The sequence below is a fragment of the Oncorhynchus kisutch genome, unplaced genomic scaffold (genome assembly GCF_002021735.2).
Source record: "Oncorhynchus kisutch isolate 150728-3 unplaced genomic scaffold, Okis_V2 Okis01b-Okis20b_hom, whole genome shotgun sequence".
NCBI lineage: Eukaryota > Metazoa > Chordata > Actinopteri > Salmoniformes > Salmonidae > Oncorhynchus > Oncorhynchus kisutch.
Window position 1 is genome coordinate 12,157,336 of NW_022261978.1, and position 15,083 is coordinate 12,172,418.

At 43.1% G+C, this 15,083-nt stretch overlaps 1 protein-coding gene across 1 annotated transcript; it reads left to right on the forward strand.

The window, feature by feature from the left end:
- The first annotated feature begins 3,250 nt into the window (after positions 1 to 3,250).
- Positions 3,251 to 15,028, forward strand: LOC109885610 (zinc finger protein 2-like). The gene is made up of 3 exons (XM_020477441.2): positions 3,251 to 3,527; positions 10,447 to 10,661; positions 11,078 to 15,028. The coding sequence occupies exons 2-3, from the start codon at positions 10,463 to 10,465 to the stop codon at positions 12,940 to 12,942; spliced, it is 2,064 nt and encodes a 687-aa protein (XP_020333030.1). The 5' UTR covers positions 3,251 to 3,527; positions 10,447 to 10,462; the 3' UTR covers positions 12,943 to 15,028.
- The last annotated feature ends 55 nt before the right edge of the window (positions 15,029 to 15,083 follow it).

The window sequence follows — 15,083 nt, forward strand, 5'->3', positions numbered from 1 at the left end:
CACAATGGCCAGACATTGTACAAGGCTGCAGAGAGACACGCCAAGTCCTGCCATGGTTGTCAGATTGTAGCACGACCAGACGTGCCAGAACCTCTGAGACCCACAGAGCTACCTGAAGGGCCGCGGCAGGACGTCACCAACTGACCTATTGGGTCCACGACCAACAGGACACTCAGTACTAGTAGTTGTAGACTATTACAGCAGATATTATGAATATGATATCATGCAATCTACTACCACAGGAAAAAAAGGTGATTGATAGTCTGGAGACTATTTCCAGTCGTCGTGGTCTCCCATGAACAATCCCATCTGATTGTGGCCCACAGTACATGTCATCCCAGTTCCAGAACTTCTGCCGGGAAAATGATGCTGAGCAGAAAGGGAAATCCAAGATCTATGCAGACAACAGTCGCAGAGCCGAACACTCTGACATGGACATCGGAGACCAGGTTCTCCTAAAACAGGAAAAAACAGACAAGTTCACAATAACCTTCAACACTGTGATCAATATAGAGGGAAACAATGTGGTTGTTCCATCTCCAACTGGAGCCAGGTATTCCAGCAATACCACATTCATGAAGAGCTATAGAATTGAGGAGCCAAATCCACAACCAAAGGACAGAGACTGTGGAAACAGAGTCCTACTCTGAGACATTACATAGAGTCCAAACCAGAGACTGCGAAACAGTGTCCTACTCTGAGACATTACATAGAGTCCAAACCAGAGACTGACAGAGACTGCGGAACAGAGTCCAAACCAGAGACTGACAGAGACTGCGGAAACAGAGGCCTACTCTGAGACATTACATAGAGTCCAAACCAGAGACTGACAGAGACTGCGGAACAGAGTCCTACTCTGAGACATTACATAGAGTCCAAACCAGAGACTGACAGAGACTGCGGAACAGAGTCCAAACCAGAGACCATATGTGCGGGATCACCACAAAGACCACGGACACCCAAGCTAGTCAGGCCTCACAGACTAATTAAACTGCCACAGAAGTTAACAGACTTAGTCATTTAAATAATTATCCTGTACTGTAAGGGGTAAAGAAAACAAGCATAAACTGGGCAAAAAATGACAAGCACAAAGGACTAATGTGAAGACTCTGATTGTTTGAATTATGTTGTGAAAAAGGTGCTAAATGTTTTGTTACAGTAAGAAAAGAATAATAATAGAAGTAGACTTAAAAAGGAAAATCCATGAGGAGAACAGAAATAAGACATTGAACAGATTTCAGTTGTTTATTGGTAACACAACTGTTGCTATACAGGTAAAGAATGAGAGTTGTCGTGTACAGTCGTTATAATTTTCAACAAAAAAAACAAAAGGTTAAATTTATATACACCTTGATAGGGTTATTGTTCCCATACGGCCATATCTTCAAGTTACAGCGCTTGTTTATGGAAAACAGATGGAATACAAGAGGCGACCACCTGTGCCAATTAGCTGTCTAGCATGCTCCGAACACCTGTGTGTAAGTGTAACTCGGGAAGAGTAGTGGAAGTGTAGTTTGGTCGGATGGAGGCTGTATGGATCTGTTACTGCTACAGTGAACAGTCGTGGCCAAAGGTTTTGAGAATGACACAAATATTCCTTTCCACAAAGTTTGCTGCTTCAGTGTCTTTAGATATTTTTGTCAGATGTTACTATGGAATAATGAAGTATAATTACAAGCATTTCATAAGTGTCAAAGGCTTTTATTGACATTTACATGAAGTTGATGCAAAGAGTCAATATTTGCAGTGTTGACCCTTCTTTTTCAAGACCTCTGCAATCTGCCCTGGCATGCTACCGATTAACTTCTGGGCCACATCTGGCAGCCCATTCTTGCATAATCTATGCTTGGAGTTTGTCAGAATTTGTGGGGTTTTGTTTGTCCACCCACCTCTTGAAGTTCTCAATGGGATTAAGGTCTGGGGAGTTTCCTGGCCATGGACCCAAAATATCGATGTTTTGTTCCCCGAGCCACTTAGTTACCACTTTTGCCTTATGGCAAGGTGCTCCATCATGCTGACACGGTATTGTTCATCACCAAACTGTTCCTGGATGGTTGGGAGAAGTTGCTCTCGGAGGATGTGCTGGTACCATTCTTTATTCATGGCTGTGTTCTTAGGCAAAATTGCGAATGAACCTCAGTCCCTTGGCTGAGAAGCAACCCCACACATGAATGGTCTCAGGATGCTTTACTGTTGGCATGACACAGGACTGATGGTAGCGCTCACCTTGTCTTCTCCAGACAAGCTTTTTTTTCCGGATGCCCCAAACAATCTTAAAGGTGGATTCATCAGAGAAAATTACTTTACCCCAGTCCTCAGCAGTCCAATCCCTGTACCTTTTGCAGAATATCAGTCTGTCCCTGATGTTTTTCCTGGAGAGAAGTGCCTTCTTTGCTGCCCTTCTTGACACCAGGCCAGCCTCCAAAAGTCTTCGCCTCACTGTGCGTGCAGATGCAATCACACTTGCCTGCTGCCATTCCTGAACAAGCTCTGTATGGTGGTGCCCCGATCCCGCAGCTGAATCAACTTTAGGAGACGGTCTTGGCGCTTGCTGGACTTTCTTGGGCGCCCTGAAGCCTTCTTCACAACAATTGAACCGCTCTCCTTGATGTTCTTGCCTGTGAAGCCCTTTTTTGTGCAAAGCAATGATAACAGCATTTGTTTCCTTGCAGGTAACCATGGCTGACAGAGGAAGAACAATGATTCCAAGCACCACCCTCCTTTTGAAGCTTCCAGTCTGTTATTCAAACTCCATCAGCATTGCAGAGTGATCTCCAGCCTTGTCCTCGTCAACACTCACACCTGTGTTAACGAGAGAATCACTGACGTGATGTCAGCTGGTCCTTTTGTGGCAGGGCTGAAATGCAGTGGAAATGTTTTTTGGGGGGTTCAGTTCATTTGCATGGCAAAGAGGGACTTCGCAATTAATTTCAGTTTATCTGATCACTCTTCAGAACATTCTGGAGTATATGCAAATTGCCATCATACAAACTGAGGCAGCAGACTTTGTGAAAATTGATATTTGTGTCATTCTCAAAACTTTTGGCCACGACTGTATGTCAGAGAGGCCCAGCATCATCTGGGTTAGGGTTTGGCCATCATTGTAAATAAGAATTTGTTCTTAACTGACTTGCCTAGTTAAATAAAATACATTTAAAAAAAATGTCAGGTTGACGTTAAAGTTCATGTCCAAGTAAAGGGGGAATGTCGTGTATTGATGTGACGTGCTGACATATGACGTCACCACAGGAATGTGGGGTTTATTTCACGGACAGTGACGGAGTAAAGACATGTTGAAGTTTACCTTCGAGTCTGGTTTAGTTAATTCAGTATAAAATCCTAAATATAGGATTGAACAAGAGAGGCCTGTAAAACATGCACAATGACTACGCTGATATGACGCTCACGAACATTTCCTGCCTCATCACATAATCCAGACCAAACTCACTCGGAAAGTGGACACATTTTTCTTCTTGCTCTACGAGACCTCACAAGTTCTTTTCAGCCAAACAGGAAATCAGTTCCAGGTAACCTATTGCTAATTATTATTGTTTGTTTTAATGATGCTTGTAGCACGGTCTGTAAACCAACGCATTCCAGGATCAAACCGCACTGGTTTCCGCGGCCTGGTTTTGTTGTTCCCCCAGCTAGTTAGCTGTTAGCCAGTTAGCAACACATCCCCCGTCCGACCCGTTTGTGCAGCTAGCTAACATGCTAACATTATTTCAGGGTCACGGTTGAAGTGTGACTTCCATTTCATAGTTAGCCAGCTGTCGACTCATCTTCAGTACAATGACTGTACCGAGGAAATAGCTAACCGGCTGCTCTTTGTTTAGCCACAGATAGATAGGTTGGTTACAAAATATTTGGTTTAGCTATCTAGGTAGCTAGCCAAATTAGCTGGACTAACCGTTGCTAAACTACCGGTTACAGGTTTATGCAAACAGCTAACGCCTCGATCATACCGACAGTATTATTGCGTTTTGGTACTCCCGAGTGGCGCAGCGATCTAAGGCACTGCGCATCTCAGTGCTAAAGGCGTCACTACAGACCCTGGTTCGATTCCAGGCTGTATCACAACCGGCCGTGATCGGGAGTCCCATAGGGTGGCGCACAATTGGCCCAGCATCGTTAGGGTTTGGCCAGGGTAGGCCTTCATTGTACATATAATACTTTGTTCTTAACTGGCTTGCCTCGTTAAAGGTTAAATAAAAGTAATTTCCTATCCAACTGGTCCGGCGTTTGCCTTGCAGCATTGATTTGCAGAGGCAGTGCGTTCTATTTGGCGATTTATGTTGAATTTATTGAACATATGCGTCACACTGTATGCATAGACGTCTCGACAGAGATGGTAGCAGAATGTGAATGCTGCACACATCCAGATGACGCTGTGTACCTTTTTGTGCAAAATTCTGTTGGTGTGATCAAGGCATAACCCTTTTCCCATAATATTTTCAAGCAAATTAAGACGGAATGTCGACCTAAGAAGCAAAATTCGGTTTTCCATCATAATGATACAGCTGTGACGCAGGCAAGAATAACGAAGTACTTCTGGGTCATGGATCTTTTTGGAATCCTCCAGATTAAGAGTCCCATTATTATGAATAAACTGACAAGATGCATGTCTCTCCACTCTAGTAATGGGAGTGGTTGTCCACAAAGCGGCACAGTGGGCTGTCTAGCTCCCCCCCCCCCCCTTATCCTTTCTGTGAATTGGTGGATACATCTCATTATTGTAATCCTTTAAAAAAAGATTTGATGAGGGTTGTTGACGTCAACCGCCTGTATTCAATGGAGAGATTGTATACTACCATCTTGGGACAACTCCAGTATAGTGTCCTACTTATATCAGTACACTCCTAACGACTTAAACATTATGAAACTTCTAATTAGATCAAATAAACCTTGTGTCGCAAATAATCATTTTTTTGTTGTTGTTGACCGAATTCGACACACTCTCATTGACTTCATACAAAAAAACGGTTACTTAGCCAAACAACTGGGGGGGGACACACCACCTGCTGGACGGATACAGATTTGCACCCTAGCTGGGCCTCTCTCTTCCACTTCCTCTCTGTGTGAATACTTTGTAAATTAATAATTAGTGCAGAATTATGTGTATATATATATATATATACTATTTTATCCTTGTAATTATTCTTTGTTTGATAACAAGTATTTCTATAAGATATTGTGGGATTTATTTGTTTATTTCAATCCTAAATGGTCAACAACGTTGTTTGTGTGTGTACTCTTATCTTGTGTACGTTGTGCTGCAGTAAAAGGTCCATTCTACCCAGGAACACTTCTAGTCTCCAAGTCCACTGAGTTTACACCCCCAGGAACACTTCTAGTCTCCAAGTCCACTGAGTTTACACCCCCAGGAACACTTCTAATCTCCAAGTCCACTGAGTTTACACCCCCAGGAACACTTCTAGTCTCCAAGTCCACTGAGTTTACACCCCCAGGAACACTTCTAATCTCCAAGTCCACTGAGTTTACACCCCCAGGAACACTTCTAGTCTCCAAGTCCACTGAGTTTACACCCCCAGGAACACTTCTAGTCTCCAAGTCCACTGAGTTTACACCCCCAGGAACACTTCTAGTCTCCAAGTCCACTGAGTTTACACCCCCAGGAACACTTCTAATCTCCAAGTCCACTGAGTTTACACCCCCAGGAACACTTCTAGTCTCCAAGTCCACTGAGTTTACACCCCCAGGAACACTTCTAGTCTCCAAGTCCACTGAGTTTACACCCCCAGGAACACTTCTAATCTCCAAGTCCACTGAGTTTACACCCCCAGGAGCATCGCTGCTCATTTTGCGGCCCTTAAAGAGTGGCCAATCAGCTTTAATCCACTTGGTTGTCATAATGGACATAAATACTGCACCGTACATAATCGATTGTGTCTAATAAAACCAGGGTCCAGCCTACAAACTAAAGTCCATAGCATAGCAGAATGTACGTGTCCAATATGAAAAATCTACTTGGATTGGCTACTCTTTAAGGGCTGCAAAATGAACAGCGACACTTCTCTGGGTGTAAACTCGGTGACAGTGTGAACGGACAGTGACGTTGTGAAGTTGGCAACGATAAGAAGTAACAGATAGCGTAGCTAATGCAAATACACCTATTCTGGAAATTCATGAGCTGGTATATATTGCTAGCTCTGACTATGGAAGCAGATGACTGACTTGTTCCGGCTGAAGATCATCAGTTTGATAACGGATACGAAAGAAGGGTACTAATTGATTGTTTCACAGGGACTCTAAAAGATAATATCATTATTCTCTTCATGGAATAAAGACGTTCCAAGAAGAGAACTGAAAGTCATTGAAGACGTGGCTGTCACTTGAGTCGCTGATTTTATTTAGAATTGGGAGGGAAAAAAATAAAAATAAACTATTTTCTTCTATTGATAATTTGATTTCAAATAAGATGTTTTGTCACCGGTGAAGACTTTTACAATGTGATACTTACTTACGAGCCCAAGTTGCTGGATCGAATCCCCGAGCTGATGTCGTTCTGCCCCATGAACAAGGCAATTTAACCCACTGTTCTACCGGGCGCGGAAGACGTGGATGTCGATTATGGCAGCCCCCCCACAGCTCTCTGATTCACAGGGGTTAAATGCGGAAGACACATTTCAGTTGAAAGCATTCAGTTGTTAACAGGGAGGCTTGCTTTGCTGTTGCCAGCACATGTGCAGATCAAATACAATTTGCTGGAATTTCGATTTCAAATACAATTTGCTGGAATTTCGATTTTTAAATACAATTAGCTGGAATTCCGATTTGAAATACAATCTGCTGGAATTGTGATTTTATGCTACATGTCCTATAGTCTGAAAGGCTCAGAAAACCTTGTTTTAATCGGCGGTGATGCTTGCTTTGATTTTTGACCCGATACCGATTTAAAAAAAAATATATATATATATATATATATATATTTTTTACCTTTATTTAACTAGGCAAGTCCGTTAAGAACAAATTCTTATTTTCAATGACAGCCTAGGAACAGTGGGTTAACTGTCTGTTCAGGGGGCAGAACGACAGATTTTGTACCTTGTCAGCTCGGGGGTTTGAACTTGCAACCTTCTGGTTACTAGTCCAACGCTCAAACCACTAGGCTACCCTGCCTAGAGTATGCAGAGTAAGGTGTTTACATGACTATTGGATAATTTACCATAATCAGATTAATATTGAGGTAGTTGAGGTAATATATGCATGTAGTTTGGGGTACAAGTGACTAGGCAATCAGCATAGATAATAAAGAGGAACAGCAGTATACAGAACCAGTCAAAAGGTTTACACAGACCTACTCCTTCAAAGGTTTACACAGACCTACTCCTTCAAAGGTTTACACAGACCTACTCCTTCAAAGGTTTACACAGACCTACTCCTTCAAAGGTTTACACAGACCTACTCCTTCAAAGGTTTACACAGACCTACTCCTTCAAAGGTTTACGCAGACCTACTCCTTCAAAGGTTTACGCAGACCTACTCCTTCAAAGGTTTACGCAGACCTACTCCTTCAAAGGTTTACGCAGACCTACTCCTTCAAAGGTTTACGCAGACCTACTCCTTCAAAGGTTTACGCAGACCTACTCCTTCAAAGGTTTACGCAGACCTACTCCTTCAAAGGTTTACGCAGACCTACTCCTTCAAAGGTTTTTCTTTATTTTTGTACTATTTTTAGTGGTGAAGACAAACTATAAACTGGCACATGGAATCATGTAGTAACTCAGTGTTAAATGAATGCTTTTCCAATGGTCTTCAAGGAGTTCCCACATATGCTGAGCACTTGTTGGCTGCTTTTCCTTCACTCTGCAGTCCAACTCATCCCAAACCATCTCAGTTGGGTTGAGGTTGGGTGGTTGTGGAAGCCAGGTCATCTGATGCAGCATTCCATCACTCTCCTTCTTGGTCAAATAGCTCTTACACAGCCTGGAGGTGTGTTGGGTCATTGTCCTGTTGAAAAACAGATGATAGTGGGACTAAGCTCAAACCAGATGGGATGGCATGTCACTGCAGAATGCTGTGGTAGCCATGCTGGTTAAATGTGCGTTGAATTCTAAATAAATCACAGACAGTGTCACCAGCAAAGCACCATCACACCTCCTCCTCCATGCGTCACAGTGAGAACCACACATGCGGAGATCATCCGTTCACCTACTCTGCGTGTCAAAGACACGGTGGTTGGAACCAAGAATTTGGACTCATCAGAACAAAGGACAGATTTCCACCGGTCTAATGTCCATTGCTCATGTTTCTTGGCCCAAGCACGTCTCTTCTTATTGGTGTCTTTTAGTAGTGGTTTCTTTGCAACAATTCGGCCATGAAGGCCTGATTCCACGCAGTCTCCTCTGAACAGTTGATGTTGAGATGTGTCTGTTACTTGAACTTGGTGAAGCATTTATTTGGGCTGCAATCTGCGGTGCAGTTAATTCTAATGAACTTGTCCTCTGCAATAGGGGAAACTCTGGGTCTTCCTTTCCTGTGGCGTTTCTCATGAGAGCCAGTTAATTCTAATGAAGTTGTCCTCTGCAACAGGGGAAACTCTGGGTCTTCCTTTCCTGTGGCGTTTCTCATGAGAGCCAGTTAATTCTAATGAAGTTGTCCTCTGCAACAGGGGAAACTCTGGGTCTTCCTTTCCTGTGGCGTTTCTCATGAGAGCCAGTTAATTCTAATGAAGTTGTCCTCTGCAACAGGGGAAACTCTGGGTCTTCCTTTCCTGTGGCGTTCCTCATGAGAGCCAGTTTCATCATTGCGCCTGATGGTTTTTGTGCACTTGAAGAAATGTTCAAAGGTCTTGAAATGTTCCGTATTGACTGACCTTCAGGACTGTCGTTTCTCTTTGCTTATTTGAGCTGTTCTTGCCATAATATCGACTTGGTCTTTTACCAAACAGGGCTATCGTCTGTATACCACCCCTACCTTGTCACAACACAACTGATTGGCTCAAACGCATTAAGAAGGAAATAAATTCCACAAATTAACTTTTAACAAGGCACACATGTTAATTGAAATGCCTTCCAGGTGACTACCTCATGAAGCTGGTTGAGAGAATGCCAAGAGTATACAAAGCTGTCATCAAGGCAAAGGGTGGCTACTTTGAAGAATCTCAAATATAAAATATATTTTTAATTTGTTTGACACTTTCTTTGGTTACTACATGTTTCCATATGAGTTATTTCATAGTTTTGATGTCTTCACTAAAATTCTACAATGTAGAATAAAGAAAGAAAAGCCTTGAATGAGTAGGTGTGTCCAAACTTTTGATTGGTACTGTATGTACAGTGTGAAAGTGTGTGTTTTATGTAGTATTTGTGAGGGTGCAAGAGAATCGGTGCAACAAACAAAAGAGGGTAGAATGCAAATAGTCCGGGTAGCCATTTGATGAGCTGTTCAGCAGTCTGATGGCTTGGGGGTAGGAGCTGTTCAGCAGTCTGATGGCTTGGGGGTAGGAGCTGTTCAGCAGTCTGATGGCTTGGGGGTAGGAGCTGTTCAGCAGTCTGATGGCTTGGGGGTCGAAGCTGTTCAGCAGTCTGATGGCTTGGGGGTAGGAGCTGTTCAGCAGTCTTTTGGCTTGTGGGTCGAAGCTGTTCAGCAGTCTGGCTTGGGGGTAGGAGCTGTTCAGCAGTCTTTTGGCTTGTGGGTCGAAGCTGTTCAGCAGTCTGATGGCTTGAGGGTAGAAGCTCTTCCAGTGGCAAACTTGGTACTCCGGGACCACAGTAGCAGAGATTACTTGGGTGGATGGAGTCTTTGACCATTTTTAGGGCCTTCCTCTGACGCCACCTGGTATAGAGGTCCTGGATGGCAGGGAGCTTGGCCCCAGTGATGTACTGGGACCATACACACTACTAGAGGTTGACCAATATGTGTGGTTAGCTAGCTTAGATACATTTGTATTTTAAATTTGACCTATTTTCTCCCCAATTTCGTGGTTGTTTTAGTAGCTACTATCTTGTCTCATCGCTACAACTCCCGTACGGGCTTGGGAGAGACGAAGGTTGAAAGTCATGCGTCCTCCGATACACAACCCAACCATGCCACACTGCTTCTTAACACAGCGCGCATCCAACCCGGAACACAGCCACACCAATGTGTCGGAGGAAACACAGTGCACCTGGCAACCTTGGTTAGTCCGCACTGCGCCCGGCCCGCCACAGGAGTTGCTAGTGCGCGATGAGACAAGGATATCCCTAACCTGGACGACGCTAGGCCAATTGTGCGTCGCTCCATGGACCTCCTGGTCACGGCCGGTTACGACAGAGCCTGGGCGCAAACCCAGAGTCTCTGGTGGCACAGCTGGCGCTGCAGTACAGCGCCCTTAACCACTGCGCCACCCGGGAGGCCCGCTTAGATACATTTTTGTCTTTTCTGGAGCTATACCACGATCTAGGTTTGTGAAAATCACCCTGAACTCTTTGTCTCCTCTTTTAGATCTACCCAGCCTACCATGTCTGAACCAGGTTCTGGTTGTGGTGTTCCAGCCCAGAGAAGCTCACAGCCTGGTCCAGAGTTGCTGTCAGTGAAGCTGGGGGACTGCAGTCAAACAGTGGAACTCAATGTGATTGTAAAGGAGGAGGGCGAGGAGAGAGAAATCAATGAGCGGGAGGAGGAAGAGAGAGAGGAGGACAGGAACTCTGTTGACTCAGGTAAATTCAGGCTAACATCCTCTTTGGTTCAGAGGTAAACAACCCAAAATAACTATTGATTTTCTGGTTCATTAAGAAATGTAAACATATGTTTTTGGTTGTTGAATAAAATGCTAATTCAGAATATTTAAGCAAGTTAGCAGGCTAACTCATTGATTCTGCTTTGTAGTATAACCCTCAGGCTTCTGTATGTGTAAGAGGGAAGGCGAGTGCCCCCCAAAAATGGCTACTGACCATTGCGCAATGCATTGTAATTTGACAATGGTGGCATTATTTATGTGCAATGCAACAAGCCCCTTGCAAAAGTATTTATTTCAATATACTGTTAATCCTAATTCATGTTGCATCCTGCATTAAGCTAAAATACTTTGTTCCTCTGTCAGTTTCTTACCCTATATCTGTTCATATTCTTGCAGGAGAGAGCCCCAACCCAGACTCAGTCAACAAGCCCAGTTCCACAGCATCAAGACTGCCTGGTTGTGGGAGTTACCCCTGTCCTCAATGTGGGAAGTGTTTCAGTCGAGCAGGAGACCTGAAGACTCATCAGAGATCCCACAGTGGAGAGAAGCCTACCTGTACTTTCAATGTGATTGTCAAAGAGGAGGACGGTGACTGTACTCCCAATGTTATTGTCAAAGAGGAGGATGATGAGAAGGAAAAGAGAGGAGTTGAGGAAGAGAAGGAAACTAGTGGTATAGTTGACCCAGATACATCAAGACTTCGTGGTCGTTACCCCTGTCCTCAATGTGGAAAGAGTTTCAGTTCCTCAGGTAATCTAAAGAATCATCAAAGAGTTCACAATGGAGAGAAACCTTACCACTGCTCCCAATGTGGAAAATGTTTCAGTCGAGCAGGAGACCTGAAGACTCATCAGAGATCGCACAGTGGAGAGAAGCCTCACCACTGCTCTCTTTGTGGGAAGTGTTTCAGTCGAGCAGGAGACCTGAAGACTCATCAGAGATCGCACAGTGGAGAGAAGTCTGCCAGTACTTTCAATGTGATTGTCAAAGAGGAGGAGGATGAAAAGGAAATTGATGAGACGGTAAAGAGAGAAGTTAAGGAAGAGCAGGAACCTAGTGGTGTAGTTGACCCAGATACATCAAGACTATCTGGTCGTGGTCGATTCCCCTGTCATCAGTGTGGGAAGAGTTTCCGTTCCTCAGGTAAACTAAAGAATCATCAAAGAGTACACACTCGAGAGAAACCATTTCACTGTGCCACATGTGGGAAGAGTTTCCGTGAAAAATTCAACCTCACGAGACATGAGAAGGTACATAGTGGGGAGAAGCCTTACCACTGCACCCAGTGCGGGAAAAGCTTCAATCGCTCTGGAAGTCTTAAGGAACACCAAAGAGTACATACAGGGGAGAAGCCTTACCACTGCTCTCTTTGTCAGAAGAGTTTTAGTCAGCCAGGAAACCTTAAGAAACATCAGAGAATACATACAGGGGAGAAGCCTTACCGTTGCTCTCTGTGTGGGAATAGTTTTTGTTTTGCTGGAAACCTAAAGAATCATCAGAGATCACACTGTGGAGAGAAGCCTTACCGCTGCTCTCAGTGTGGGGAGGGATTCCCTCAACTAAAAAGTCTTAAAAGTCATCAGAAAATACATATTGGAGAGACGTCTCCCTCTACTTTCAATGTGATTGTCAAAGAGGAGGATGGTGACTGTACTTTCAATGTGATTGTCAAAGAAGAGGAGGATGGGAAGAAAATGAGAGAAGTTGAAGAGGACAACAACAACAGGGGTGTAGTTGACCCAGATACATCAAGATTGCCTGATCGGGGTCGTTACCCCTGTCCTCAATGTGGAAAGATTTTCAGTTCCTCAAGTAATCTTAAGAATCATCAAAGAGTACACACTGGAGAGAAACCTTTCCTCTGCTCCCAATGTGGGAGGAGTTTCAGTGAGAAAGTAAACCTTAAGAGACACGAAAGAGTACATAGTGGAGAGAAGCCTTACCACTGCACCACATGTGGGAAGAGCTTCAATCATTCAGGAAGTCTTAGAGATCATCAGAGAATTCATACAGGGGAGAAACCTTACCACTGCTCACTTTGCGGAAATAATTTTCGTTTTGCAGGAGACCTAAAGAATCATCAGAGATCACACAGTGGAGAGAAGCCTTACCAATGTGCTCGGTGTGGAGAGGGATTCACTCAGCTAAGAAGTCTAAAAAGTCATGAGAGAATATCCATTGGAGGGAAGCCTGCCTGTGCTTTCAATGTGATTGTCCAAGAAGAGAAAGAAGTTGAGGGAGAGGAGAGTGATGTGAAATAAACGTGAAGTGAGGATATATAAGCTAACTATAGGTATTGATATTCACACCTATCCTTGCAATGGTGTCATGGACTGCACCATTTAGGGCTATCTGCATCTTCTTTTACTTCTGAGTGAATTGGAAGTTCACAAATGAACTCAACTTGAATACCACCACCACCTAATGTGCTGGAGAGTGTATAAATCTGACCTTTATTTTGACAGGGAGTCAATACTGAGACCGAGGTCTCTTTTCCAGATGAGGCCTGTATAGCACCACAATACACATTAATAATACACAATAAACACATGCAGCTACCCATTCATAAACAGAATATACACAGTGTTCTACACAACATGACACAAAGTTACACACAATCATAAAAAAACAGACATTCTTTAGCAACAAGGTCCCATAACAACTGTCTGAAATGCCCTTTTCCTGCACAACTGTAAAACCAGACTGTAGCCTTGTCACAGCCAGGTCAGCAGTCGGGGTAATTCCGTAACGTAATAGTATCATCCGTATTTAGATGAGATCGAGACAAGATCTTTAACAACTATAGTGGTTGCTGTAATAGTGCTATTCCCAGGCCTAAAGCCTTTACATGAGATTGATATACTGAACAATACGTTTTCCATTCACACAAAAAAAGCTTAATTTGTTTACATCCTTGTTATTGAGCTTTTTTTTTTTTTTGTGAAGATAATCCATCCACCTGACAGGTGTGTCATATCCAGAAGCTGATTCAATAGCATGGTCATTACAGCATGAACATTGACAAACTGATGTCCCAGCCTTTATTAGTCTAGTCATGGTAAAAACATGACGTCTGGCCTCCCGAGTGTCACAGCGGTCTAAGGCACTACTGTCTTTCTTTTGAATGCACAGAGGACACAATAAACAACAATATCTAACTTTAACTACCACAGTATCATGTTAAAGGGCAATTTCACAATTACATATTCATAATCTCAAGCACCACCCCCAACATCAACATTTGTGAAAATGGCGCATTTTTATATTTTGCAGTGAGATAGATAGAGGAATGTGTGTTTCCAATAACATCAGTGGGATTTTAACCAATTATCAGGAGGCATTGTTTACTAATGACCCTACTAATTGGTTGATGATGTCATCACATATGTTGATGTTGGGGTGGTGCTTGAGATGATGAATATGTAGTATGTTTTTTTTTTTTAAATACATTATTTCCTGTTAAAGTAACGTATGTACATGACTAACATGTAAAACAATAGCATAGTCTATAGAGGCCTGTATACTGGGGGCTGAGTCTATAGAGGCCTGTATACTGGGGGCTGAGTCTATAGAGGCCTGTATACTGGGGGCTGAGTCTATATATAGTGTATACTGGGGGCTGAGTCTATAGAGGCCTGTATACTGGGGGCTGAGTCTATAGAGGCCTGTATACTGGGGGCTGAGTCTATATATAGTGTATACTGGGGGCTGAGTCTATAGAGGCCTGTATACTGGGGGCTGAGTCTATATATAGTATATACTGGGGGCTGAGTCTATATATAGTATATACTGGGGGCTGAGTCTATGTAATATATACTAGGGGCTGAGTCTATATGTAGTATATACTGGGGCTGAGTCTATATATAGTATATACTGGGGGCTGAGTCTATATATAGTATATACGGGGGCTGAGTCTATATATATAGTATATACTAGGGGATGAGTCTATATATATAGCATATACTGGGGCTGAATCTATATATAGTATATACTGGGGCTCAATGTCCCAAATGGGGCTCTAATTCCATCTATCTCTCATAGACTCCAGTAGAATTCAGTTGTGGATATTTTTTATACCTGATTAAACTCAGTAGAAGGGCTGGTTTGTATTGACATGTCATGATCTGGATGGAACCAGTGTTTTTTAGAATATTGTTCTGTTCCGGAACAGTATAGATCCCTTTCGTTGTCAGTTCTGGTTCTGTTCCTTGAAATTCCAGTTTTCTTTTCTGTTCCCTGAACTGGTTCCAACCCCTGGTTTAGAATATTGTAAAGTATCCATTAATTAAATAATAAATGCTAACAAACTGTAATCTTCTTATTCATTAAAGGTGGATGATGTTGGTAGATTGTCTTTATCCATGAAAAGTCAGTATTTTATCACGGTGATGATAAATCACAA

Excerpts from the sequence above, each read along its gene's own strand:
- LOC109885610 (XM_020477441.2), top strand. The coding sequence starts at position 10,463 with ATGTCTGAACCAGGTTCTGGTTGTGGTGTTCCAGCCCAGAGAAGCTCA. Across the intron at positions 10,662-11,077 it reads CAGGAACTCTGTTGACTCAG|GAGAGAGCCCCAACCCAGAC; the intron begins GTAAATTCAGGC and ends ATATTCTTGCAG.